General features: G+C 38.7%; 1 protein-coding gene across 10 annotated transcripts; it reads left to right on the forward strand.

The window, feature by feature from the left end:
- LOC117979307 (putative inactive fatty acyl-CoA reductase 2-like protein) lies at window positions 1-27,985 on the forward strand. Of its 10 annotated transcripts, none has more exons than XR_010109457.1 (6): window positions 30-1,702; window positions 3,143-3,240; window positions 3,369-3,493; window positions 3,796-3,948; window positions 4,250-4,317; window positions 10,144-11,821. XR_010109457.1 is itself a non-coding variant. In XM_055109414.2 (6 exons), exons 3-6 carry the CDS (start codon window positions 3,408-3,410, stop codon window positions 26,541-26,543), a joined length of 537 nt encoding a protein of 178 aa, XP_054965389.1. In that variant the 5' UTR covers window positions 47-1,702; window positions 3,143-3,240; window positions 3,369-3,407; the 3' UTR covers window positions 26,544-27,985. The 10 variants fall into 10 exon arrangements, 5 of the variants coding, with proteins under 5 accessions (XP_063451444.1, XP_054965391.1, XP_054965389.1 ...); XR_010109456.1 differs by having other exon boundaries at window positions 31-1,702; window positions 3,796-3,941; XM_055109414.2 differs by lacking the exon at window positions 3,796-3,948 and adding an exon at window positions 26,336-27,985 and having other exon boundaries at window positions 47-1,702; window positions 10,144-10,318.

Raw genomic sequence — 27,985 nt, forward strand, 5'->3', positions numbered from 1 at the left:
TATTGCGCCATTTTGAAAAACAGAATTCGTCAAGGCGGATAGTGGTTTTTTCCCACCTGGTCTTCAGTCACAGGTGGGGGCTGGGGCGGTGGCGTCGTCTTTGTCGTCAAGGTAGACCCTCTGTAGCCACACTGCCCTGCCGGGTTCTCTGGGTGCAATAAATACCAGTCACAGTTTGGGAGGGGGCCGTGCGCAGGTGGGCGGAGGCCTCTGGGCTGCATGTGCCACTTCCTGTGCAGGGCAAGGTGGGCAGAGCGCGAGAAGGCGCGGTCGTACCAATGGCCCTGAAATGGCCAGTGGCCCCTGTGCTTGTGGTGGTGGAGAGTTAGCTTGTCTGAGTGAGCACGCTTCCAGCTGCATCCATCCCAGTGGCAGTGGTCGGGCTTGTCACTTGTGTACTGCGCAGATGTGCCTGCAGGGGAGAATTCTTGCTGGAGGTCTTGCCGTAGCCGCATAGGTATGCCCGGTGTTGCGGTTCCCAGGCCAGGAGCAGCTGCCAGCTTGGGCTTGGCCTCTAGCAGCTCCAGCGGGGACGCCGGCGCCACCACAAGGATAACGCGGGCGACTGGGGTTGCCAGGCCCAGGGCTGTGGCGGCGGCGGCCACCGCCTAAGAGACTAAAGACGGGCGTGGAGGGGCGGAGCTGGGTGGGGGGCGCCTCATAAAGGCGGGGCTGGGTGTCCCAAACCAGGGCCACGGAAGGGCTGCGGGAAGGAGGCGTGCGGGCCGTAGGGGCTGAGGGGCGGGTGTTGGGGGCGGCGTGGGGGGCACCCGGGACCTCGCATGCATGAAACTGCAGGCCCGGGGCGCCCTAGTGTTTGAGGACGCGCGGTCCATGCCTGAACCTGCGTATGCAGCCATAGTCACCGCCATTCGCTTCAGGGGGCTGGGCTTTGACCAGGCGGCTGGGCAGCGCCAGTAGAAAGCGGTTGAGCAGGCCTGGTGCGGTGGCTCACGCCTGTAATCCCAGCACTTTGGGAGACCAAGGCGGGCCGATCACGGGGTCAGGAGATGGGAGACCATCCTGGCTAACACGGTGAAACCCCGTCTCTACTAAACATACAAAAAGAAAAAAAAAAAATAGCAGGGCGTGGTGGCGGGCGCCTGTAGTCCCAGCACGTTGGAAGGCTGAGGCGGGCGGATCACGAGGTCAGGAGATGGAGAACATCCTGGCTAACAGGTGAAACCCCGTCTCTACTAAAAATACAAAAAAACAATCAGCTGGGCGCGGTGGCGGGCGCCTGTAGTCCCAGCTACTCCGGAGGCTGAGGCAGGAGAATGGCGTGAACCCAGGAGATGGAGCTTGCAGTGAGCGGCGATCGCGCCACTGCACTCCAGCCTGGGCGACACAGGGAGACTCCATCTCAAAAAAAAAGAAACCGGCTGAGCAGTGCGTGCCATCTGGCAGCGGGTCCAGCTCCGGGGCGCCTTAGGGCAGCGGCGTGCAGTGTTCGGGTAATAGGACGCAGACGGCGGGGTCGCCGGGGGCTTCGGGGTGGCCTCGGCCCCAGGCCATCCAGCCCTGTGGACCGAATGGAGTCCCGCACGCTGTTGAGGTAGTCGTGGGTTCCCCTGGCCTCGGGCTGGGCGCGGGGTCAGCGCTCGTGCAGGCGGCGCTTGCGGTACGGGCTGGCGAAAGTGGAGACGGACGGCAGGATGGATTCACTTGGCGACATGGCGGGGAGCTGGGAAGACGGACACCGGTGAGTGGCTGCCCGGGAGGGCTGGTCGGGGCGCAGACAGGCGGGCATGGTTCTGCCAAGGATTTTGCTTTATCGCAAGATGGGGGTATTTCGTCCTTTCTGCAGTTTATAATTGCATGAATTAGTGCAGTGAATTGAGGATGCAGTAAAAATATCTTCAAAGATTATTAAATTCGTTATTATAAAACAGATACAAGAGTTTATATGTGTGTATGGAAAGCAGGTATACATCAATAATTCTTAATGAATACAAGAAACAGAGCTACCAATATTGGAGCAAATTTTTCAAATACAAACATCAGTGAATATAGGCAAGGCCTTTTCTTTTTTATTATTCTATTTTAAGTTTTAGGGTACATGTGCACAACGTGCAGGTTTGTTACATAGGTCGACATGTGCCGGCAACGCCTTTTCAATAATGTCTTACAAGGAGAAACGTGGCTCCTCTAGGTGAGCAGCCCTCAGTGCGCATCTCCCTGAAGTCCACATTGATCTGGCAGAGCTGTGGGGTTCGCAGCTCACACTGAGGCATTTAGGGCCTAAACCCCACTTTACTCTTTTGTACAATGAATGGGAAATCAGTGATCTAAATGGTTTAAATCTTATTAGGGATTCAGACTTCCCTTCAGACTCTGTCTCTATTCCTCCCAGAGCTGGGTTCAACATGAATTCAAATAGAAATATGAGACAATGAATTATGGCAGTGACAAAGACCTTCTTTCGAATTTTGGATTTTTCTAGCAGCCCCTTTCTTTCTGCTTCCCACCTGCCTTCAACTCTTTCTCCTAAAAAAGTTCAGTTGGGGTGAACGTTTGGTGACTTAGAACATCATTATTTTAACGGGATCCCAAAGCGGTTTTCATTATATGCAAAGCTATATATTTATTCACATTTTTAAAAATGTTCTAAATTGGTTTCTTATGTCCAAAAGAAGGGGAGCTAGTTATAAGAAAAGAGAATTGAGTAACATAAGAAAGTGCTAATCATTTCAAATTAAAGTGGGAAACATGCAAAGCAGAAAGAATGAATTTCATAAACTCAACAAATTATTAACATAAATAAGTCCAAACTCTTGTATCTATATAACATCAGTGATCTGTGAGGTGAAATGAGATTCTGAAGAAAAAGTAAATAATAAGGCCATTTTTCTAAGCCAAAAAAGTTTTTGTCATTAATTGTGGAATTTCACCAATCAATTTTTTTCAAATAAAAGTTTCTTAAACTTTTAGTGCCTACTATTGCTTGTAGGTTAATAAACCCTAGCAGAAAACAAAATCATTAATGAAATGGAAAACAAACATTAATGGAAAATTTGTGTAACCTTAATTCTTAACGTGTCTTATGAGTTAATTTTTAAAATGTGAAGGTTTATTCTTGGTGTTTGGTAGTTAACTAAGTTTATTAATCTCTCACAAATATGAGGAATTTTATTCCCTAAAGGAACGTGAGGAACAGGAGTAGTTCAAGAAAATGCTGAAGATGCGCTTGGCTGGGAAGCTAGGATAGGCTGACGAAGTCAGACTTAGTGTGGGAACCTGGTAAGCAGTGGATCGATGTTAGCTGTTTTCACTTATTGCACTAGTATAATCAGTTTGATGATACATACTTCAGCCCCAGCTGTTACTTAAGACCTGGTTTCACATTTTATGTTCTTTTTCCTGTGCAGGCTGGGAAAGGGTTTCTTCTGTCCATAAAAGCTACTCCAATGGCTGTGGGAGACTTAATTCCAATTCCAGGTGATACAGCCGTCAATCTCCCACTAGCTGTAGGATGGTGTGCTGCAGTTCACAGGTGTGGATGCTCAAGTGGGCTTTCAAAGATGTCATGAGAGGGAGGGTTATTGTATTAGGCACATTTTCCAAATATAGGCATTTCATTGTACAAGACCCCAAATGTGAGAAGGTGTTTGTTTCAGTGTTTTATAGAGTTCCTAATATGCCATCTTATATACATTCAGTTGTTTTCAAAATACAGTTTAGTACTTGGCTACTCACAAAGTAATAAAACATTTAAATCACTTAACCATACAATTCTTGATAACCAAAAGGCTTTTCTTTCTACTCAGTAGTTTAACATTCAGCTTTCTTTTTTAGGGCAAAGGAGATAGAAGTGGATGAAATGAGAGAATTTTCTTTAATTGAACTCTGGTTCATGCCAAAAGTGTTCAATCACTATGTGTGGGGAAGTTTCCTGGTACAAAGGAAAAAAAAACAGGTTGTTCATACACTTGGCTGTGTTAGTAAGTGGTAAACAGAATTAAATTTTTTTATGTGAACTCATACATATGTGCTTCATAATATGTCACTCCTATTTAACATCTCTTTCACACACACACATCCCCCCACCTCCGCACACACCCTTTTGCTAGTCTTCTTCCATTTTGCTTATTAACCCAAAGAAAGAAAAAAATACAGAAGCCTTCTTGCATAGGTTGCTTTAATCAGATGAATTATTGAAACCACTCTGTCTAAATATTATTTTCCCTTATTTTTCTTTCATTAGTTTTCCATTCAGTTGTATTTATTTAATTTTTATTTCATTTTCCAGACCTAAGTCAGTGTTAGTCTACCACTGTACATCTGGTAACCTCAATCCCTGCAACCGGGGCAAAATGGGTAAGTACTTTAGCCATGTAACTGCATAATTACTAGTGTCTGACACAGAGAAAAAATAGACAGTGCGTCATGGAGCTTAGAGCCTACATGGGGAGGAGGACAAAAAGTAAGCAAAGAGACAAAATAATGAGAAATTGTAAATGTGTGGTAGTTAATTAGAATGTACTGTGGTTACCAAGGAAAGGAGTCATTGGGAACACATACATGATTGTAAGCAGTAGGGGGTCCATTGGCTATAGAGATTTTAAAAAACGATGAAATAAAGCAAAAGTTGGCAGTTATAAAGAATCTCAGTGATAAAATACTGAAATACTCCTCCCTGCTGGGGCAGTGGGTCCTATACACACCCCTTCCCTTCTTGATATGTCACTGAGAATGCGACGTGATCAATGACCAATGAGATTTAGAAAAGTCGGGTGATGTTATTCCTTCCTTATTGAGTGTGTAATAGTGATCACTAATTTATGCAACTTGTTTCTCTTGGGTGTGCATTAACTACTCTACTAGTGATTTGTAAAAGTGAATAGGAATCACTATGGGAGAATAAAAACAACACCCAGATTTCTTGGACCCTGTGACCAAGGTCTTGGGTGATGCTGAGAAAACTATATTTTTAATAAGCATCTAGATGATTCTTGATGCTTGTGGAAATGCTCTTTGAGAAACCCTGTGCTATACAAATGATTAATTTGTCTGAATGTAAGGGATTTAATCTGATCCATGTACAAAAACCATGGAAATCAATTTGAGTACAACTTAAACATCTAATGATGGTAGAAGATAAAAGTAAGGAGTTTTGCTATTCTGTAGAATTTCTTAGTACCTACTAACTAATGCACCCCTTCTATCCCTGTTACATAGGTACCACTAGCTCTTCGTATTCCAATGGTAAGCCATGGTACCACACTGAGAGTTCTATTGCAGGGCAGCTGGACACTGTGGCTCATTTATATATTGTGGCTTTGAATTGAAAAATGCTTTTCCAGAAATGAAAAATACCTGGCCTGCATGTTTCCTCTACCTCTCTCACACCTATAGCAAACACTGCGGGCTGATACGACATTGGTTATCCCTGTGCCAAGGCTCTGTTCTAGATTCCCTTCTAACACAGCATTTCTGGAAGCTATTACTATTAATTTGATGTTGCATTCAAATTAAACTCATTTGTGTTTCCTATTGGGGACTCTTAAGAGGGATAAAAATGCTGCCTACTAGGAGCAGTAGCCATGTTAACAGGAGGTTGAGCATATATAGTCTCAGGTGATATTACAAGGAGTGATAGACAGCTGGGTGGGTGAACATGGGCTATCTCTCCATGGAATTGTCTCCTTTAGTGTCCCTTAAGAAGAATTTTTAATCTCCTGCATATAGATCTTAAGCATCTTTTATCAGATTTATACCTAGGGCCTAGGTAATTGATGCTTTTTTTTTAAACTAATTTAAATGTCTTTTGTAAAAATACATTTTCTAATTGTTTGTGCATGATGTCAAATGCAATTGATTTTTGTATATTGACCTTATATTCAGCTATCTTGCTAAACTTATTATTGCTAGCAATTGTATAAAATTTCCTCATAATTTCCTAATATAATCATAATCTGCAAAAATACAAGTATTATCCCCATTTTTTCAAGCTTTAGGTCTTTATTTTTCTTGTTGATAGCACCATCTCAGCTCACTGCAAGCTCTGTCTCCTGGGTTCACGCCATTCTCCTGCCTCAGCCTCCTGAGTAGCTGGGACTACAGGCACTCACCACCACGCCTGGCTAAATTTTGTATTTTTAGTAGAGACAGGGTTTCACCATGTTAGCCAGGATGGTCTCGATCTCCTGATCTCATGATCCGCTTGCCTTCGCCTCTCAAAGTGCTGGGATTACAGGCGTGAGCCACTGCGCCCAGCCTTCTTGTTGAACTTCTACTATAATGGTGAATAAAAATGGCAATAGTAGGTATTATTGTCTTGCTGCTCATTTTAAGCGGAAGACTTCAAATATTAAACTCACCTGCCATTTTTAGGATAAACCCAACTTGGTCATACCATGTTATCTTTTTTTATATTTTGTTTAATTCAGTTTGCTAATCATATAGTGCCCTTGTTTTTCTATTATCTGAAAGTGCTTTTGTAATAGTGGAGTAATCTATTCCTCGAAAACTTGGGAAAAGCACCTTTAAATTATCTTGATTTATAATTTTTTGTGAGAAGATTTTTTATTGCTTCAGTGTCTTTAATAGTTAAAGAATTTTGCAGGCTTCATTTTCTGTTGGAATCAGTTTTAGTAAATTATATTTGTCTCTTTTTCTAAGATTTTGTTTGTTCTAAAATGTATTTACATTCTTTTTTGTATTAATATTTTTGTCCTAAACTGTATCTGTAATTATGCTTCTTTTTTAATTCATAATATTTGTGTGTCTTCTCTTTTCTTCTCAGCTAGTCTCCAAAGGGTTTATTTTATTTCTTTTTTTCAAAGAACCAACTTCTTCAGGCTTTATTGACTTTTTTCTTTGTTCTTTCTTTCTTTCTTTCTTTTTTTTTTTTTGAGATGGAGTCTCGCTCTTGTTGCCTAGGCTGGAGTACAATGGCATTTTCTTGGCTCACCGCGACCTCGGCCTCCCGGGTTGAAGCAGTTCTCCTGCCTCAGCCTCCTGAGTAGAGTAGCTGGGATTACAGACATGCGCCACCACACCTGGCTAATTTTGTATTTTTAGTAGAGACAGGGTTTCTCCATGTTGGTCAGGCTGGTCTTGAACTCCCGACCTCAGGTGATCCACCCACCTTGGCCTCCAAAAGTGCTGGGATTATAGGCATGAGCCACCGCGCCCAGCCTATTGACTCTTTATCATGCTGCTTTGTTTTCTATTGCATAGATGTATTGCCTTATCTTTTTTTTCCCCTTCCTCCTGCTTTCTTTGATTATGTTTTTCTTCTCTTTAACTTAGAAATATAGCCCATGAATATTTGGCTTGTCTAATACATCATTTATGGCTTTATATTTCCCTCAAGTGCCACTTTGGCTGTATCCCACACATTTTGTTGTATAATGTTTATGTTATCATTACTCTCTAATCCTTCAACATTTTTCATTTGAATTTCTTCTTTGACCTATGAGGATGTAGAGTGCAGTTTCCAATTGCCAAATTACATTTTCTACATGTGCATGAGTTTCTCCTTGTCCCTCACATCAGACAGACAGTAGCTTAATGGTTAAAAGTCTTGGGCTTTGAGATCTAATAGACTTGGATTCAAATCATAGCTCATTCACTCACTCCTGTATTTATTAAATAGACATTATTCTTGGTGCCGAGGGATATATCACTAAACAGAAATCCATGCTCACATAGATGTTATATGCTGATATGCGTCCCACCATTTAGTAGACTCCACTCTTATGAGTTGTATCAGTTGGAAAAAGTCTCTCAGTTTCTCCCTGTAGATCAATTTTTTTTATCTATCAGTGAAAATAATAATTATTCTATTCTAGGGAGCTCTTGGGAGAACGTAGTGAGATAAAGTGCTTAGTACAGTGGTTAGAACAGTGAACATTTTAGTAAATGCTTGCTATTACCATATGGACAGCTTTCTTAGAAAGCCTTTCCAAACCTAGCCCCACCCCTCCCCTTCCTGGCACCCAGACAGAGCTAGATGCTTCTTTTGTGTTCCTCCAGAGCATATTGTACTGGCCTCTAGCAGAATACTCAGGCAAAAGATTGTAATCATGAATTGTCCACATGTCCCACCAGACTGCCAGTTCTTTAAAGACAGAGAATATATCATATGTAATTTTTTTTACCTCAGCATCTACCACAGTGCCTGGCAAGTGTTAAATGCTAAATAAATATATTTGAAATGACTAAAGGAAGGATTGATACAGATTTAGGAAAAGGAAAGTAAGTGTATGTTGCTGAGATATCTATTGATTCGTTTAGTCAAAAAATGTTTATCAGGCACTGATTACCTGTCAGCCACTTTTCAAGGTACTGTATAGGTTCAAACAAAACAGACAAAATTTTGTTATGGTACTTAAATCTTAGAAAGGAGAAATATACATCAGATATGGTTGAGTGATTGCAGAAAAATAAAACAGATTAAAGAAGTAAACAGTATTGTGGGAAGGCTGCTATTTGATATGTGATGGCCAAAGAAAGTCTCTCTGATAAGGTGTCATCTTAGTAGAGACCTGAAAGAAGTGAGAGGGCAAATCAGAGGGACTTGTGGATGAAATATTCCAAGTTGAAGAAACAGTAAGTGCTGAAGTTCTTTAATCATATTCAAGGACAGCAAGGAGGCCAGTATGGCTGCAGCAGAAGTACTGAGAGGGAGAGCGGTAAGAGGTGAAGTCAGAGTGGTGGGCAGAGAGAGTGAGGATGCAGAGAGTGCAAGCCCTTGCAGACCATGGCTTTGCCTCTAAATGAGAAGAGATTCCATTGAAGGGCTCTGAATGGGAAAGTTCCTGTAATACACTCTGAGTTACATTTTACAAGAATCCCTCTGGCTGCTACATGGAGGTCCGACTAGGGTTACAGGGGTAGTGGCAGAGACCACTTAGGACAGTATTGCAACATTCCAGGCTACAGTAGTGGTTTGGATCAGAGAGATAGCAGGTGGAAATTATGATTCTGGGTATTTTTCAAACAGAGCTGATAGATTTTGTTCAATTGTGTGTGGGTTGTTAAAGAAAGAGAAGAATCAAGGATAACCCCAAAGTTTTTGGCTGAACTACTAAACAAATTGAATTAGCATTTGGTTAGAGGTAGAAGACTGGTGAAATTGCAAGTTTGTGTATGTATTGGGAGGGGGGTGGTTAGCAGTGGGTGTATCAGGAGGCCCATTTTAGAGCTGTTAAATGTGAATGTCTCTTACACCTCCAGGTGGAAATGTTGAATAAGTATATGGATATATAGATCAGAACATCAGTGTTGAGATCAGAATCTCTTAGGCTATCAACCTGTACATAACTTTCTTATTTACCACCATCTTTTTAAAGTATAAATCCCTATGGACCAGATGATTCTTGAGAATCTTCTCTGAAGAGGAGTTATATTTTTCAGATAGATTTTTAGATTTTAAAAAAATGCCAATTTTTTTAAGTAGGGCAATAATCGTAGTACTATAATAACTGACATCATAATTGAATAATGAGCTTAGGCATATGAAACCTACATACCTTAAATAAAATTGAATTCAAATGAGTATCTTTTTGAAAGAACTGCTGAATTCACAAATGTATGTAAACAGTTCTTAGTTCAGCTTAATCTAAGTATTAATATAAAAACACTACTATGGATAAAACCCTGGATACCAGAGTGGACAGTTGAGTCTTACATATTCCCAGAGAAATATTTAAAGTAAACTAACACAAGAAAATCTTGCCTTTAGAATTTTTAAGTTAAACTTTTAATAAAGATTCAAATAAAATATTAAGAAACTTTCTAAATGGTTCTGACAGTAATGGTCCAGCCAGGGAAATAAAGTTTCTAGCCTCTTTCTTGGGGCTTTCAGAATAGACTAGATAACCTTAGAATTAAATGTGGATTTATGTTTTTCTGAACAGTACCCCCTTTTATTGACTACATGTTTCCCCAAGAATTTGCTTTATAGTAGGTGTTTCAAATAAAGGGTACAATTCTTAACCCATTCACATTGTCTCATTTTGCAGATAACCACTTGCCTAGCATAAAAATCTTTACGTTGTTCTCAGAAATTGATTCTTGACTCTACACAGCAAATCCTTTGTCTTTATTGTTATGACCCATTATAAATACCTTCCACTATGATGGGCTTATATTCTCCTATTCTCCTCTAGCACTTACTCTCTTTTTTTTCCCCAGGATTCCAGGTCTTGGCAACCTTTGAAATTCCAATTCCATTTGTGAGAGCTTTGACGAGGCCATATGCTGATTTCACCACCAGCAACTTCAGAACCCAGTACTGGAATGCCATCAGCCAGCAGGCCCCTGCCATCATCTGTGACTTCTATCTGTGGCTCACTGGAAGGAAACCCAGGTGAGAAGCTGAGTCAATGGCTTTGACAATGTCACTGCATATGGGAGATTGAGGCCCCAAAGTCTTTAGGGCTTCCTTCAGCCAAAGATTAAAGGAGACAACTGAATCTGACCCATATATACAGATTGAACACACCTACTCTGAAAATCCAAAATCTAGAATTCTCCAAAATCCAAAAGTTTTGAGTGCTGACATCATGCCACAAGTGGAAAATTCCGCACATCTTACCTCATGTGATGGGTCACAGTCAAAACACATTCAAAACTTTGTTTCATGCATAAAATTATTTAAAATATTGTATAAGATTACCTTCAGGTTATGTGTATGTGGCTAAGTGTGTATGAAGCATAAGTGAATTTTGTGTTTAGACATGGCTCCCATTCCCAAGATACCTCATTGCATTGAAGCAAATATTCCAAAATCTGAAAACAGTTGAAACCCAACACACTTCTGACCCAAGCATTTCAGATAAAGGATACTCAACCTGTATAAGTTTTGAACAAACAAAGCAGTCATAGTGAGAAGCCACAGAAGCCTCCTACATTAAAAATGCTCCAGCATAATAAAGGAAGGTAAATGTTAAAGCGCCTGCTTGATGAATTCAGCAAGTGATCATTCACTCAAAAAGAAAAGCAACTGAGACTCTGTCGCTAGGGTTTTTCAAATAGGTAGAGAATCTTAAATATCCAGTAATGATGACAACCTCACTTACTGGGAGCTTACTCGTGGGGCTAAGGAGGATGCATGATGATCCCATTTTTATTGTCACAGCTACCGAAGGAAGATAACCTCATCAACCCAATTTTACAAATGGAGAAATAGAAGTTAAGGGAAGAATCTGAAGTAGTCTCAAAGGCAGTGACAGGAAGGATGTGGAGAAAGCTGAGTGTCAAAGTCAGTATTCAGGACCGGCTTTACTGCTACTTAGAGATGAATGAAGAAATCAGAGGGAACGCAGTGTGCTGATGCTAAAGCAGCTGTCACCACCCAGCTATGTGACATAGGACATATTCTTTCTCTGTCTCACTTGACTAATATGATATGTCAGAGGAGACATGATTGTAATTGCCTAAAGCAATTCTTGTGATCAAGAATCAGAAGCACGAACAGTATTGCCCTCTGTGTTAGCCCCTTTATAAGGGAGGATATCATATTCAGCATGCTGAATTGTCATCTTTCTTAGCAGTGCAAATGACTAAAACTCAGCCAATGTAGAGTTTGTCCAAATTTGGAGCTCATAACTCAGTTCTTGAGCAAAGTGAAAAGAAAACATAGTGATTATGGGGAAAATATTTGTACGGGACTTATCAAATAAAGATAGGAAAAGAAGAAAACCCAAATATTATAGGCAGAAATGCTAAAGGTTTTAAAATATGTCAGGATTGGAAGAAGGCATGGATAAAGAACAAAGTTCAGTTAGGAAAGAGAAACACAGAAGGAAGAGACACAATAAAAGTCATTATGTATTCTGTGAGAAGTCAGACAGTAAGATTTGTGGGAAATGGGTTGGTTTGTTGTATGGTATGTATTTTAGCAATAATCTTTATGGCAGAGAAAGCTAAAATCCTTTAGCTTGCGTGAATGATCACTTGCTGAATTCCTCAAGGTAGGCATGATGAAGGAGGGTTTAGAGGAGACACAGACACAATGAACTGACCTAGATAGAAAGCCTTAGTATACTCAGCTAGGAATAGTGATTCTGAGGACACACTGTGACATGATTATGCCATTACATGTATGGTAGTGATGGGGATGATAGAAGGAAGAACTGATGGCATATTTTCACCCCCACAAAAATCAGTTAAATATTGGGACACTAACCATCCAGGTCTAGAAAAGTCACATGCCATAGCCATGGTATTGCACATCATTCATCTTGCATTCTTTGAGAATAAGAAGATCAGTAAATAGTTCAGAAGTGGGAAGCTTTGTCCAGGCCTGTGTGTGAACCCAATATTTTGTTTAGAAATAGAACAAGTAAGTTCATTGCTATAGCATAACACAAAATTTGCTTAAGTGGTGGTCAGCAAATCCTTGAATGCTGCTTAATGTGACGAGGTTGGTAAAATCCTTTGTGCAACACTCTTACTCCCTGAATGTTTTGCTGTGCTGGGGCCTGTGCATGCCAGGCAAGGCCAAGATGGCTCAAAGAGCAACCAGCCATCTCTGCAACCTGCCACCTCCTGCTGGCAGGATTTGTTTTTGTATCCTGTGAAGAGCCAAGGAAGCACCAGGGCATAAGTCTACTCACTTATATCTGTCTGGAACATAACGCTTGTTTGTTTTTACAACAAATAAAATTGATCTTGAATAAAAACTGAGTGGTCATTGTCATTAATCTTTGAACCCAGATTAACCTTTTGCTCATGCCTAGTCTAAGAGAAAAGAGATACTCTTATCAATAAATACAGAGCCCAGCTATGTCAGTGAAGATCTCAAGTGCATAGACAGTAGTATAGGGAAGAGTCAGAGGCCAAAAAGACAGGGATGGCAGACATTGAACAGAGGAGAGTGTGGTGTTTGCGTTTCCATCAACTGAGATTATGGAAGAACACCTGAGGCTTGGGGAGAGCACCTACAAGATACCATAAGAACACCTATGAAGTGAGAAAAATTGAATTACTGTTGTTCTTGTGGTTACGATTGTATTTATGGTTGTTACTTCACTCGTATTAATCACCTATGTGCCCAAGTGTAATCATGAAGTCAGATTTTTCCCAGATTTTTTTATTAGACTCAAGAATTCCCATAGACAAAGGCAATATCACTATCCTTTTTATACATTTCTTCTCTCAGTTCTGCAGAGCCAGAATGTAGAGTCCAATCTTTTAGATAGGTTATGCAATAAAGGCTGACTTGGATTATCTAACTGGTACATGAGGCCCCGTGTGGTAGTTTACTCCAGAGGAAATTGGCACCTGTATATAATTGTAGTTAAGTTGATCCCTTGATATCAGAAAAGTTTCTGCTATGCAGTCCTTTTTGATGATTTCTTAATAGATATCCTCATTTTAGACAGTAGCAGTAGCCATAGATGTACTTGGCAGCAGAATATTACAGATGGTAAACCTTGAATCTGCGTTTTAGTAGCAAGAGCATTTGGAGTCTTGTGCTTCCCTTGTAGACATCTTAACATCTACATCCTATCTTTTGTCTACTGTTGTTACTGATACTAGTTCCATAGACATTCTAATTTTCATTTGGGATATAATTTTTGTTATTTGTAAGCTCCCCCTTTTTCATTTTTTCACCCCCTTTCAGACTGTTCTAAAATCAGAAAGGAAATTCTCCTCCATGAGCATGTATATGTTTTTGGCTCTTGGAACTTGAGATGATGGTGCAAGTAAGTACCAGCACATTTTCCAGATAAGTCATGTGAAGTGATTTACGTTTCATAATATGATCATTTCTGATTGATCTTATCTATTATGACCACCCATAGAGATGGCTGTAAAGAATTAAGAACATCAAACAATGTCAAGTTGTTCATTGCATGTATTTCAGAACATTGCCAAGATAAAGCCAGGTGGAGTCATTAATTTCACCAGCAAGTTATTTCCTTGCTGCAATACCAAAGATTGTAATTTTTGAATTAAAGCCTCCGGTTTTTCTAACTCATCTTTCATTGTTGATCATGGCAAGTGAATAATTAATGAATGTATATGTTTAGGTTATGAGGAATTTAAAACACACCCTAAGACTTGTAATGTTGATTGCTTTTGAATGTTGTAATGGTTTTGAGAGTGTCTGCTTAATTACATACTTGCTTTTCTTAGAAAATCAACTCATTTCATTATTAGTGTTTAATTTTCTCTTAAATATTTAACTTCATATTTTAATCACTGTGCCTGGGATTCCATTAGATATTTGAAAAGATCAAGTTTAATGTTTTTACCCAGGTAACATATACAATGGCTCAAGATTTGTGTTCAAACTTTGATCTCACAATTTAAAAAAACACGCATTAAGCACCATGGAAATCCCAACAACTTCAGCAAGAAAGAGTCTTTGTTCCATAGTTTCTTTGCTTGATAAATATGTGGACTAAAATAAATGGAATATCTTAATTCAGTTTTTGCTTCATGAGACTGGTTGAGTGAACTTAGGCCTAGTGCTTTGAAAATTGGCCTGTTGTAGAAGACTGATATTCTAATCGCCTAAAGAGAGTCCATTTCTTATAAGAACACATATATTTTGGAAAATGTGGTATTTCTCAGAAAACTGCTGAAATGAATTATGTATCTTTTCTATCTTTAATTTTATTACTTTCAAAGATCTAAAGCTTTCACTTGAAAATTAGTCTTTTGGAAAAAAAGACATTGAAACTAGTGTTAAATTATATTTCATTGAGGTAATGAATATAAAGATTCATTTGCTGTAATCTCCTTGTGATCTTTTAAAGTAGTTTCTTGTACTTTTAAAAATAACACTATAATGGTCTATATGTGTATCAGTTTTTACAGTAATTTGTCTAAACTTTAGCTTATACCAGTGTGCATGAAGAACCAAGTGCCGTCTGAATTAGCACAATGCAAATAGAAAACCGACCTTTTATTTTCCTCACAAAATTATATCTAATATAAACCTTATGTAAATAAGGAATTTTTAAGGGCTTGTAAATTAATAAGAAAATCATACAAAATGTCAGTGGAGTAGAATAGTTAAGGATTTTATATCACAGTAAAATGCATTTCTAAATTGACAGTATTGTTATAAAACAGATTCTTGAATATTGTATCAATTTATCACCACTATTGAAGTCAAAATAAAGATGGATCTCTAAAGTATACAATTTATTTGGGAATCACAGAATTGTAGTTCTGAACAAAACTGAAAACCACGGTGGTCTTCTATATGTGTGAAGGACAAAGAGAAGATTGGGGGTTTACTAGCAAGGGAAATGCTACATATTGTTTTGAAAGAAAGCTCACGGACACTAGAGAAGATTTTGGGAGCTGGTCAAACAAGCCTAATGGGAGACAAATCTTTTGAGACTTCCCAGGAGCCCAACTAGAAAATCCCTTAGTCAATTTTAGGTGAAAAAGACTTAAACTTGAATTTGATTCTGGGGAAGTTTGTCATTTGTTTGGATGCAAAAAGCCTAAAAATATTTAATTAAAGTAGAATTACATATCCTTGAGAGATAATGGTCACTTATTTAACCAGAGTAATAATGGAAAGACTTCAAAAACAAATTCAAAAGTTACATAGTCAAGAGAAAAAAAATACTTAGACCTGTATTAGAGATGACTTAGTTTTTTCAGGTGGTCAAAACCCGAATGAAGACAGCCCAAACCACAAGAAGCTATCTTAAAACATAAAATATCTGCTTGTTAGGTAGAATACTTAGAGAAAGAGAAAAAACCTTTTGTAGTATGACCATTTCTCTTGGTATATGCCCTTTTGAGTAAGCTGGAAATTAAACCCCATGAAAAACTACTTTAATTCAATTAGATGCCCGAAGAGTGTGTGTCTAAGGTTATAAGTAAACCATATTATAGAATAATAATACACACACACACACACACACACACACACACACAAGTAGTACCTCCACCAGGGGGAATGGATGGCTTTTAGAAAAAGTAAGAGCATGTGAAGTTTCCTGGTTACATAGAACAATTTTGATACATCAGGAAAAGCCAAGAGTACAGAATTAATCTATACTGGAAAAACATTGTTTTTCCAGTTTTTTTTGAGACTAACATTCTCAGTGTCAGGTTATAATACCTGAGTGCGAAATGCAGAAAAATGCAATAGGAACTGACAAAAAAAAAAAAAAAAAGAGAGAGTCACCACTTTAGTTAAGCAAAAAGATGTAATGTTTTAAGGAGAGAAGAAGAGCAGAAGGCATTGATGTATTAACTGCAAATTACACGTAGTGAGATGCATAAAAAGCCAAAGCCTTGAGATAAAAATCTGAAAAACTTTATGAGGAAAACTCTACCTCCTGAAACGAAGCGGTCATTTATTTTTCTTTATTGCTGCTTCTAAAAAGAGGATACATGTACAGAATGTGCAGGTTTGTTGCATAGGTATACGTGTGCCATGGTGGTTTGCTGCACCTATTGACCCGTCCTCTAAGTTCCCTCCCCTCACCCCATCCCCCAACAGACCGTGGTGTATGTTGTTCCCCTCTCTGTGTCCATGTGTTCTCAATGTTCAACACCCCCTGAATGAGAACATGCAGTGTCTGGTTTTCTGTTCTTGTGTTAGTTTGCTGAGGATGATGGCTTCCAGTTTCATCCATGCCCCTGCAAAGGACATGCTGTCATTCATTTTTCATGGCTGCATAGCATTCCATGCTGTATATGTAACACATTTTCTTTATCCAGTCTATCATTGATGGGCACTTGGGTTGGTTCCAGTCTTTGCTATTGTAAATTTTGCTGCAATAAGTAGAATGATTTATATTCCTTTGGGTATATACCGAGTAATGGGATTGCAGGGTCAAATGGTATTTCTGGTTTTAGATACTTGGGGAATCACCATGCTGTCTACCACAATGATTAAACTAATGTATATCCTCACCAGCAGTGTAAAAGCATTCCTATTTCTCCACAGCCTCGCCAGCATCTATTGTATCCTGACTCTTTTAAATAATCACCATTCTGACTGGCATGAGATGGTCTCTCATTGTGGTTTTGATTTGCATTTATCTGATGATCAGTAATGTTGAGCTTTCTTTCATATGTATGTTGGCCAACTTCTTCTGAGAAGTGTCTGTTCATATCCTTTGCCCACTTTTTAATGATATTATTGCTCATATTAACTTTGAAATGACTGAAAATTCAAAATAAAGACAAAGATAAAATTATATTTTTTAAGTTATAGGTATGAAGTATTTTTGAAAGGAAAGAAATTTCTAGATTATATGTATATGTATGTGTATATATTTATATGTATATGTGTGTATATATATGTGTGTATATATAATATGTAGATACTGTTTTCAACAAAAAAATTAATAGAGTCAAAATAGTACCATCTCCAGATGTTTTTATTTAGCTTGGTATCTAAAATCATTTTAGGTGACTCATTCCCATGTGTGGAAAATTATTAAAATTTGTTGTCTACATCTGTGGTATTCAGTATAGTAGCTGCTAGCTACTTAACTTTTAGTCAGTTATAATTAAATGAAATTTAAAATTCATTTCTTGCATCATACTAGCTACATTTCAAATGCTCAATAGACACATTTGCCTAGTGGCTACTTTATTGGACAGGGCAGGTATAGAACATTTCCATTATCACAGAATATTTAACCAGACAGCATTGATCTAAATGGTTTTTTTTTTTTAACTGGAGTGCAGTGGTGCAATCTCAGCTCATTGCAACCTCTGTCTCCAAGGTTCAAGCAATTTTCTGCCTCAGCCTTCCAAGTAGCTGGGATTATAGGTGCCCACCACCACATCTCGCTAATTTTTTTATTTTTAGTAGAGACAGGGTTTCACCATCTTGGCCAGGCTGGTCTTGAACTCCTGACCTCATGATCAACCAGCCTTGGCCTCCCAAAGTGCTGGGATTACAGGCATGAGCCAGTGCGCCAGGGCAAGTGTCTTGTAGAGAAAGTTTATATTATGATTCAGATTTCCATGTTGCCCATCTTATTTATTAATCTTATAGACACTTATTGGAGTGCTTATTATGTCTTAAGTGCATGAGAAGTGCAAAGAGTGTAAAGACAAAAATGATGTAGCCAAATGAAGTGGTGGAGACAGACATTTAAAACATAATTGCAACCCAACATGAATTCTCCAGGGAGAGGAGAGCAAAGGACAATGAAGGCAGAAAGAATCACACTTGCAAATCCATGAACGGTGTGGGTGTGTTTGGGAAACTCTGGGTAATTTATTTAGCCCTAGACAAGTAAAAATAAGGACTAGAAAGGTATGCTGAGGCCAGATCTTGAAAGATTTCAAATAACTGCAGTCAGGTTACACTCCATTGAATGAAAACCCAGTTGAAACTGGTTTAAAACACAAAGGTGGTGTATTGATGTACAATGGAAAAAATCCAGCACTAGAGTGGTGAGCAGCTGTGATTCAACTAGAGCTCTGGCTGCCTTGGTCTTTGTGAGTCTCTCAACTCTGCCACTTTGTTCTGGTTTTATCTTCATGATGAATAAGATGTTTGCTGTAGCTTCAAGCTTTACACACATACATGGCAATGATTGGATGAAGAGAGGCTGGCCCTCTCCACGATTTTCTCCCAAGATTGATGAAACTTGTTTTCTAAAAACCCTCAGCAAATTTCCCTCCCATCGCATCAGCCTAGTTAAGGTTACCTGTCCATTTCTGGCCAGCCCCTGTGGCCTGAGATTATGCCATGTACTAGTTTGTTGAGAAACCTCAGACATAAGCCAATCACTGTCTAGAGTGTAAGAGTGCATGGAGATCAATCAGCTTTTCTCTGAAGCTGGGGTGAGATTATGTGTTTCTGAGGCAAGGTCGCTACTGGAGAAGGGCGAATACCTGCGTGATAATTCAGAACTCATCAAGAGATAGAAGACTGGGTGTTAGGGGGTTAGCATTCTGAGTGGAGCATGGTTTCTGGAGTCAGACCTGAGTTGGTGTCCTTTATCCACCAGTGGGTGGTGTAACTTTATGTAACTGAGCCTCAGTTTCCAAGTGGAGATTATAATGGTCATTGTCTTTCATACCGTTGTGAGATGTAAAGGGGTTAACACAGGAAAGGCACTTAGAATAGTGCCTGAACCACAGTAAGCACTCAGCAAATATTAGCTTTAAATTCATACTCAAATATGGGAGGGAGTTTGAACTTTATCTTTTAGAGTCTGACACTCCCATTGAAGGTCTTTTGTATCCTGACAGCTGGAAGATTTCCTACTACTTAAATAATAATAAAAAATTAGAACTCAAGTGATGCTGATGAGGATAGGAAATGTGAATTATTTGAGTAGTTGGGACATAAATCACATGGCCCGCAAAGCTGAGAATATTATCTGGCCCTTTACAGAAGTTTGCCAACTCCTGAAATAGAGGACCAGAAAAATGTCTTCTGATATAAAACACCTAAACATGTTAAGCCTGGTGCAGTGGCTCACCCCTGTAATCCCAGCACTTTGGGAGGCCAAGGTAGCTGAATCCTCCCACCTCAGCCTCCCAAATAGTTCCATATCAGTCTGGACAACATGGTGAAACCCTGTCTATACTAAAAATACAAAAATTAGCTGAGCATGGTGGCAGTTGCCTGTAATCCCAGCTACTTGGGAGGCTGAGGCAGGAGAATGGTTTGAATCCAGGAGGCAGAGGCTGCAGTGAGCCGAGATCACACCACTGCACTCCAGACTGGGCAACAGAGTGAAACTCTTTCTGGAAAAAAAAAATGTTTTTGTGAAACAGTTTTAATGCGCAGCTGAACTTGCGGCAAAATAAGGAAATTCCTAAGTGTCCTGAAATGACAAGAAAGTACACACCTGCACACAGAGCGAGAGAAGTTGAACAAGCACACATACAAATATGACAAATGTGTATTGAGAGCAAAAATATACATCAGGTACATATTGCTCTGTGCCTGGGGAGCAGGGGCAATAAGGTAGAAAATAAAACAGACATGGGATAACCTCATAGATCTTAAAGTCCAGTGAGGTAGGCAACTTTTACAGGAAATAAATGTATATTAAATATTTTGAAAAGTACTGTGAAGAAAAAGAGCAAGACGCTTTGAAAGAGAGTAACAAGTGACACCTGCTTTAGGATTATGTGCCTTGAAAAGGACTCCAGAAATAGTGCCACTGGAACTCAGGAGTTAAAGTATTCATGGAAATGGGAGAGAGCATTTCTTTTAGGTAGATGCCTAGGCTCTGCCAACTTTGCTTGATTCTATCTGACTCTGTAAGACAGGTTATAGAAGTATAATAATGCCTTTGCTACAAAACCAGAAATGGATAAATACTTTAGAAGAAATTTTCACGTCTCATCAAATGGGCATTTTCATGCTATAGTAATTGTTCCAATTTAAAACATTCATTTATACATATTTTCTTCTTCTTTTCTTTCCTTTTTTTTTTTTTTTTTTTGAGACAGGTTCTCACTCTGGTTCCCAGATTGGAGTACAGTTTGCAATCAGCTCACTGTAACCTCAAATTCTTGGGTTCAAGGGATTCTCTTGTCTCAGCCTCCTGAGTTGCTGGGAATATAGGCACACACAGCCACAGCTGGCTAGTTTTCATATTTTTTGTAGAGATGGGGTATCACTATCTTGCTTATGCTGGTCTCGAACTTGTGGTCTCAAGCAATCCTCCTGCCTCAGCCTCTTAAAAGTGCTAGGATTACAAGTGTGAGCCACCACACCTGGTTTATACATATTTCAATAGTTTTAATATAACAGCAAAGTCCATTTGAGGCAGAGGACAGACTTTTTAAAAAATTATTGAAACATCTGTCTTGCTGTTATCACCATGGCTGGAGGGCAGTGCATGACCATGGTTCACTGCAGCCTCAACCTCCTGGGCTCATGTGATCCTCCCACCTCAGCCTCCCAAGTAGCTGGGACCACAGGTGTGTGACACCATGCCTGGCTAATTTTTTTTTTTTTTTTGTAGACATGGTGGTCTCACTACATTGTAGAGGCTAGTCTCGAACTCCTGGTTTTAAGCAATTGGCTAGTCTCGAACTCCTGGTTTTAAGCAATTTTCTGGTCTCAGCCTCACAAAGTGCTGGGATTACAGGTATGAGCCACCACACCTGGCTAGAGAACAGACTTTTAATAACAAAAGAAAAGTCCTTTTTATCCTCAGGTTGACTTTAGGAGCCTGTCTAAAGTAAAGGTGGGTAGATGAGACTGATTGCTTACAGAAAGCTAGCTTTGTGTGCTGAACTTGATACTATTAGAGGTTTCTTGAAAGATCTGGGAAAAAAGGTTTAAGATTGCAACTGGAAGATGTTTGCTAGACTAGAAATGGAGAGTCCCAAGCACTCAGGAATTCAGCAAATGGCTGCTGGTTAGGTTTTTGTTTTTATTTTTTGGATTTAAGATACCCTCAAACTCTAGTTATTTCTGAATTGAAGATGACCAATTGATGGGTATGTTTGTATTAGTAAAATCAAAAAGCTTATTAATTTATATTTCACATTAACAAAACCCATAAAGAAATTATACTTTGCCTTTGTAACCCATATGTCACCTTGGATATCCCTGCCCTTTAATAAAATGTAATTAATGAATTCCCCAAGAATTGTTGAGGATTCTCAGGTGGCTAATTGTTCATGGTCATCTCTGCTGTTGCTGGGGATGGATCAGTTTTGTTTATGAATCATTTTCATTTCACATGGGCTCCATAACAAGTCGATCCAGACCAGGTAAAGGCCTCGTTCTTCATTTGTCATAAATTGAGAATCAAACAACAAAAAGAGAGAACACGTGCCTAGGCCTGCCTAACACTCATAGGACCTGCCTTTACCTACCACACATGGACACCCAATCTTTCAATGCGTCATCCTCTACCCTGTTAACTGAAGTTTTCTGTGTTTATTTTTCTCATCTTTTAAATCTTCCATTTACTGTAATTTAGGAGAAAATGAGGTCACTGAGTTTGTTAATTCATTTTGCTGAGTTTAGTACACAAATTCTAGGCAACATTTCACAGACCTGGCTCTTTCATGGTGTAATAAATGTGGACTTTTGCAAACTGTTTTCCTCTTTTTGGTCTCACAGCTATGTTTTGGATGATTAAAGTTGCTAAAGGTCTAAACAGTCAATAGCAGGTTACTAGTAGGTTTTGTTCTTACGTCTGCACTGGGCGGTAGCATAGGGCAGTAGAAAGAACACTGAAGCTCTAGATACTACTATCTCCTCAATCAGAGAAGTAGAGCTTGGTGGAGAGACCATAGCCTAGTTAGCTAACCCATACGAGTCTTGTTTTTGTTATGCATAAAGTGGATCTGATAATAATAGCTATTTCACAGGGATTTGCAAAAATCAAATGTAATCCTAAGTATAAAATAATGTTTTATATTGTGCAATATAAATATTAGTTTTGTTATGAGTAACCTCTCATTTCTTTTACCCAGGTATGTTCTTTTGTTCATTATCCCTAAGCAAGACTCTCTACATTGCCTGTATCAGTTTCACACTCTTATCAAGGATGTATACATTCCTACATTTTCTTTCCTACAGTTAGTCATCATTTCATTAGAAAGACATTTAAGTATTCACATTTGTATTATAACATTTAATTTGAAAAAAGCTTTTTGCAAGAAAGGAGAGTATAATCAGGAATTCATCTATAAAGTCCTAGGTTTCACCAGCCTGTGCCACATGTGTTCACAGTCACTCTCCATTCTGCATGAGTTGTACTAATGTGGGAGTTGAAGGAGATAAACCCCCCAAATCAGTAGCTTAATACAAATGAAATGTGATTGTCAATCACAGTAGTTCTAACTGGTAGAAGGCGTTGCACTCCACAGTCACTCAAGGATCCATGCTGATGGAAGGTTGCCATCTTCTGCACATGGCTTCTAAGTCATCCATCTCTCTGGATGACAATATCCAGCTGCCAATGGGGTAAAAGGGGCACTGACATCATGTGGAAGGATTTTATGGTCCAGGTCCAGCAGTGCCCATCACATCTGTCCATATTCCATTCTCAGAAGTGTTACTGGGCTACATCTAAGTATGAGGATGGCTGGAAGATACATAGCTGTGTGCCCAGGAGGAAAGGAAAATAGGATTATTGCATAACTAATGAGGTTCTGCCATGGCCTTCTTTTTAGGTCACCAAATACCTGCCTTCCTGTCTTTCCCACACATACAAGACACTCATTCCTACCCAAGGGTCTCATACCATTATTGCATCCAGTTCAAAGTCCAAAGTCCAAAGGGGAGTAGACTATCCTCTGTATCAGATTGTGATATGTCAGCTTCTGGTTTGGCATTCTTGAATAAAAAGGCCAATTTTCTGCCTCCCATGTAGAGGTAAAAAATATCTCTGTTCTACCTGTTGTCATGGTAGAACAGTGAAAACACCACCATAATTGAAGAAAAAAATAAAATTAAACAAACCTGCTATGCAAGAAAGAGAAGACAGGCAAGCAGCAGTCCCTAGAGTATAACCATAAGGAAATCGTGAGTAGCAAGTAGTGAGAAGCTCCCTACACAGGGCATGGGGAAATTCCTTAGATAGCCTCTGAATCTGCTCTTTGGGAGGAACCCTCTTTTCCATCATTTTTGGTGGTGGCTCCATCCTCTGGAAGGTTCTTTTTTCTTATTCCCTGGCTGTCACCCCTGAACTGGCTGTTAAGGAGTGTGCTTTTCTTGAGGTCTTTGGCTTTATAACTCATTCTGCAAGAGTAAAGGCGAAAACCCATGGGTGTTTTATGCCGATCTGTCCCGCAGACTGGCCAAGTGACGAATGAAAGGAGTTTGCTGACACAGGTATTTTTCCTGACAATGTGGCTAGGGGACTGCACCACTCAGTGCTGCCGATGAGAGAGTGCAGCAGCCGAAAGGAGTGCAGCTTCCCTAAGCTGGCCCCACTTGCATTTATTTAGTACAGATTTAATGACAAGGGCTTGGAGCAAACACAATTTGTGGGTAATTAACATTGTCAACCCCCCAAGTAGAGAGCAGTCCTGCACATGAATGATCAAAGGTTGGTTTCCAGAGATATGAGTAGAACAATTTATCTAGATAAGTTTCTTTACATTCTCTTGTTATCTAACCCTTGCTCTTAAGAGAATTTAACTGCCTTCAGCTAAATTCTCTTTTGAAGCTTTTGCAAAACCTCCCGTTCTTCCAAGAAGGTTTGTGTCTTTCCCTATAACCTTTTCTTACAACTTTTCCCACCACACTGACCAAACTCCTACAGTTTTAGGTTTAAGGTCAGTCATTTGCTGGCTCTGGGGCTGTGGAAGAAAAAATAAATCTGTCAGTTCATGCACACAGTGTGACAGCTTGGCATAAGTAAAAGACATGAACAAAAGGATTAATGAAGGAGTGAAAGAAGGAAGGCGTGTGCATTAGGTACAACATCATCTAAAAATAAAAAAACTGCAGTGCATTAAACTCATTCATTCAACAAGTATTGGTTGAGTGCCTACTAAGTGTCAAGTGCTGGGCCCAATGTGGGGGATTCAGTGGAGGATACAGTGGCAACACATGGAAAGTAAAGGCAGTGAAAAGGCCGTGGATTTAAAAATTAAAGGAAAAAAAGGGGTAATACATTTGTTACTGGTTTTAGCAAATCGAAAAAATGTGAGAAAATAGTGCAGTGTTTGCCAAATCTACAGCTCTTGCACCCTCACTGAGTCTCAAATTAAGAATGCACAAAAGCAGAATTACTAGGAAATGAAAGTTTTATGGATGTATTCCCTGAAGTAATAGCACTATACTGCAAAATTGGTGGAGGTCGTCTGCACATTTGAAATAACCAACCTGCACCTTTACCCCCTCCCCCAGATTCTAACCAAATAAAGTATGAAATAAGGCAGAACTCACCATGCTACACCAACTTACCAGGAATGAAGTTGATGCTGATTGGAGAAGTGTCAAGCAATAAAGAAGAGTTTGGATTTATCTTTAACATTGTCTTCATGTCACTCGAGACTTTAATCTCAGCCAAATCTACTTCCAAAACCAATCTCTTGTGCAATGATCTTGTCTGGGTCCAGGCCAAGACTTACTTCTATTGCATAGATACTCTCACCCTTCTTGATTTTTACTCTGAAGAACTTTCCTGTCTGGGTTAGTGTTTCCTCTGGTAGGCATCAGATTCTGCAAATATTTATTGTCTCATGTTAATCAAGGACCCCTCTAGATTCTGCTATTTAACTTTAAGTATTTTGACATAAACAGAGTGATTTAAATGCAGTTGTAACTTGTTCCTAAGTAGGGCCTGGTATAGTTTTTAAGCAATATACCTCTCCAGTCACACATAATAATGAATGGATTCTAACTTACGCTAAGTACTACCGTGTTCCTGAAGGTAATAAACCATGTCAGCTCTGTGAGGCTTAGAAATTTTTCTTTAAAGCATAGTAATGAAAAATGTTACCAGTTTTCCTTTGATTACTACTATATTGCCCAGGAAGTGTGATCAAAAGACATCTGTTATATGTATCAAAATTCATACATCTGCTTCATTCATTTATGGTATCACCTCTAACTTCCAGTTTCCCTGCTGTCAGAGAGAAACAATTAAATGGGAGATGCTTTGGACAACAGGATTTTTAAAAATACAGTGGCCACAGAGAATTGGAACTGAAGAATCAGAAGAGAGGATTAATTTTCTTTCTTCTTACTAAGTTTCTTAAGTATTTTCAGAACTCTTAAAGAGACATATCAATAGCGGGGAAAGTATCTGAATTAATGGCAGGATTCTTGAGGACTTTCTCACAAAGATAATTAAGGTGGCACTCTAAGAAAACAACCAGAGACATCACAAATAATGTATAGATATTTTTATTGTAGTATTACTTATGGTAAACTTGGATCCAATTTGAATGTTCCACAATAGAGGAATGATTAAATAAACAACAGTACATACAAGTGTTAGAAAAGTATTCAGGCATTAAAAATCATGTTTTATCAAATAGTAAATGACACAAAAAGGCTTGTAATATATTCAATACAAAACCATATTCAGTATAATCTCAACTCTTAGCCCTAAATGTTGATATGATCTTGGATTAATTTTTTTTTTTACATTTTCAAATTTTCAAATTAGAAGTATGATTATTCTACTTCTATGGTGTGGAAAAAATTACCCTCTGTAAAAGTGAAAAAATAAGAATAGTCATCTTCTACTTTCCACGTTTTCCAAATACAATGAACACATTACACTTTTACAGTGGAAGAAAAGAAACACCTATCTTTTAAAATAGTAAATAAATCAGAATAAGAAATTCATCATGAATTTATAAAATTATGTCATCAAGTATAAGTTCAGTTCATGTTTAGTTTTGAAACTTTATCAAAATTAAATAGTTTGACTTATTTTTATTAGAAATACAATTCTAAGTATTCAACATTGCTTTTTAAACAATTATCTTCTAGTTTTTCTCAAAATCTGAGGAGCTGCTACGGAAAGCACACCAGATCTCATGTGTTGAAACGTGAACATGCTCACCACAGACCAAGGACATTCAACCTGTCAATCCCCAGGATTTCCAAGCCAGGAGTTTCATCTCTTACTTGTGGAAAATTTGTTCATTTGATTATGAACCAATCAGCTTTTCATTGTGTCAAAATCAAATCTAGATAGTGAAATTGATATTTTATCTTTATTGTTATCTTAAATATATTTTGGCTTAAAGAGACATAAGTGGCTCTTCCCCACTATACCAGATAACAAGTTGCAAATAAATCATTCGTAGTAAAGTTCAAAGAAAGCTTGAAAGCATTTTGAATTTCCTAGTGTCTTACAGATTTGTTTCTTTTTACAACAACCATGTCCCATGTATATCTATTTAGGACCTTAAGTTGTTAATAATCTACTCTGAATAATTCCTTAAGAAAACATTAAAAGGACAATGTCCATACCTGGGAAATAAAACCCAAAGTAGTAGAAATTATATTAAAAATCATGTAGTTAATTAAGAATGATTGTGAGCTTAGACACTGAAAAATATGTCACTGAAAGAATACCAAAAATGGTCAGCCTTTTCCTCTTAAGTTATAGAAAGGTATATAATATAAGTACTTAGTACATAAGAGAAGAGTTAGAATGAGATTGTACCAGGTTCAGAATTCCTCATCCGAGAAGAACAGACAAAATTCAAGGTTTTTAGAGAGGGACTACCCTGAATGATGTCACCAGTAAGTGAGTTTATAAACAAAGACAGAGCTTGGCAGGTTGCACTGGATACTTCAAACCAGTTTCTCTGGAAAAATTTGAGTTACTCAATAAACCCTCAGTTTTCCTGAGGTAAATCAACTTTGAAATACAATGGAGAACTCTGGGTGATAAATCACGCCGTGTTACACACTAGGACTGCAGTTCACAGAACATGATTAGATTTAAGGCAATAGAAGATAGGAATATTTTTTGAACTAGTTTATTGAATCCTTTTGAGAATATCACTGTTTGGCAGTTCCTAGAAAGCTTAGACAAATTAATCTTCAAGAGGCAAACAAATTAACTTTGAACTAAAAAACAAAAACACAACCAAAAACTTTGAATTAGAAAACATCTGCTAAGAAAAACCCAACAATCTGACATGTTGATTATTATTTTTTAACACTGCAGGAATACAAAGATGATTTTACTATTCAGACCTTTACATATCACACAACAGAAAAATCCTTCAGTTGACTAGTTTCCATAAACTTTGTAGCATTATGGCAAAACAAGAGTCATCTGTGAAATACACAAATGTTTTGTACTGAGGGATATTTTCACATAACACAGGAGATGATAAATTTAGACCCCCTCAATCTCATCGTCACACTGATTATACTGTAAGCAGTGATTGGGGTGCACACATTGCATGTTTTGAAGGTATGGATGTGGCAATTCTAACATATGTTAACATTGTTTCTGAAAAGCTAAGGTTTTGTTATTGAACTACTATTAGAAGTCGAATGTGATCTTCTTCCAATGTCTGGCATTGCCTTCCTGTGGAATTAACATTCTGTGTGATTTAGAGTACGTGTCCCAACTTTCTCAATGCTCATAAATACCTTGTCTGTAGGAAACTTACTTTA

Source organism: Pan paniscus, chromosome 13 (genome assembly GCF_029289425.2).
Source record: "Pan paniscus chromosome 13, NHGRI_mPanPan1-v2.0_pri, whole genome shotgun sequence".
In the NCBI taxonomy this organism is placed as follows: Eukaryota; Metazoa; Chordata; class Mammalia; order Primates; family Hominidae; genus Pan; species Pan paniscus.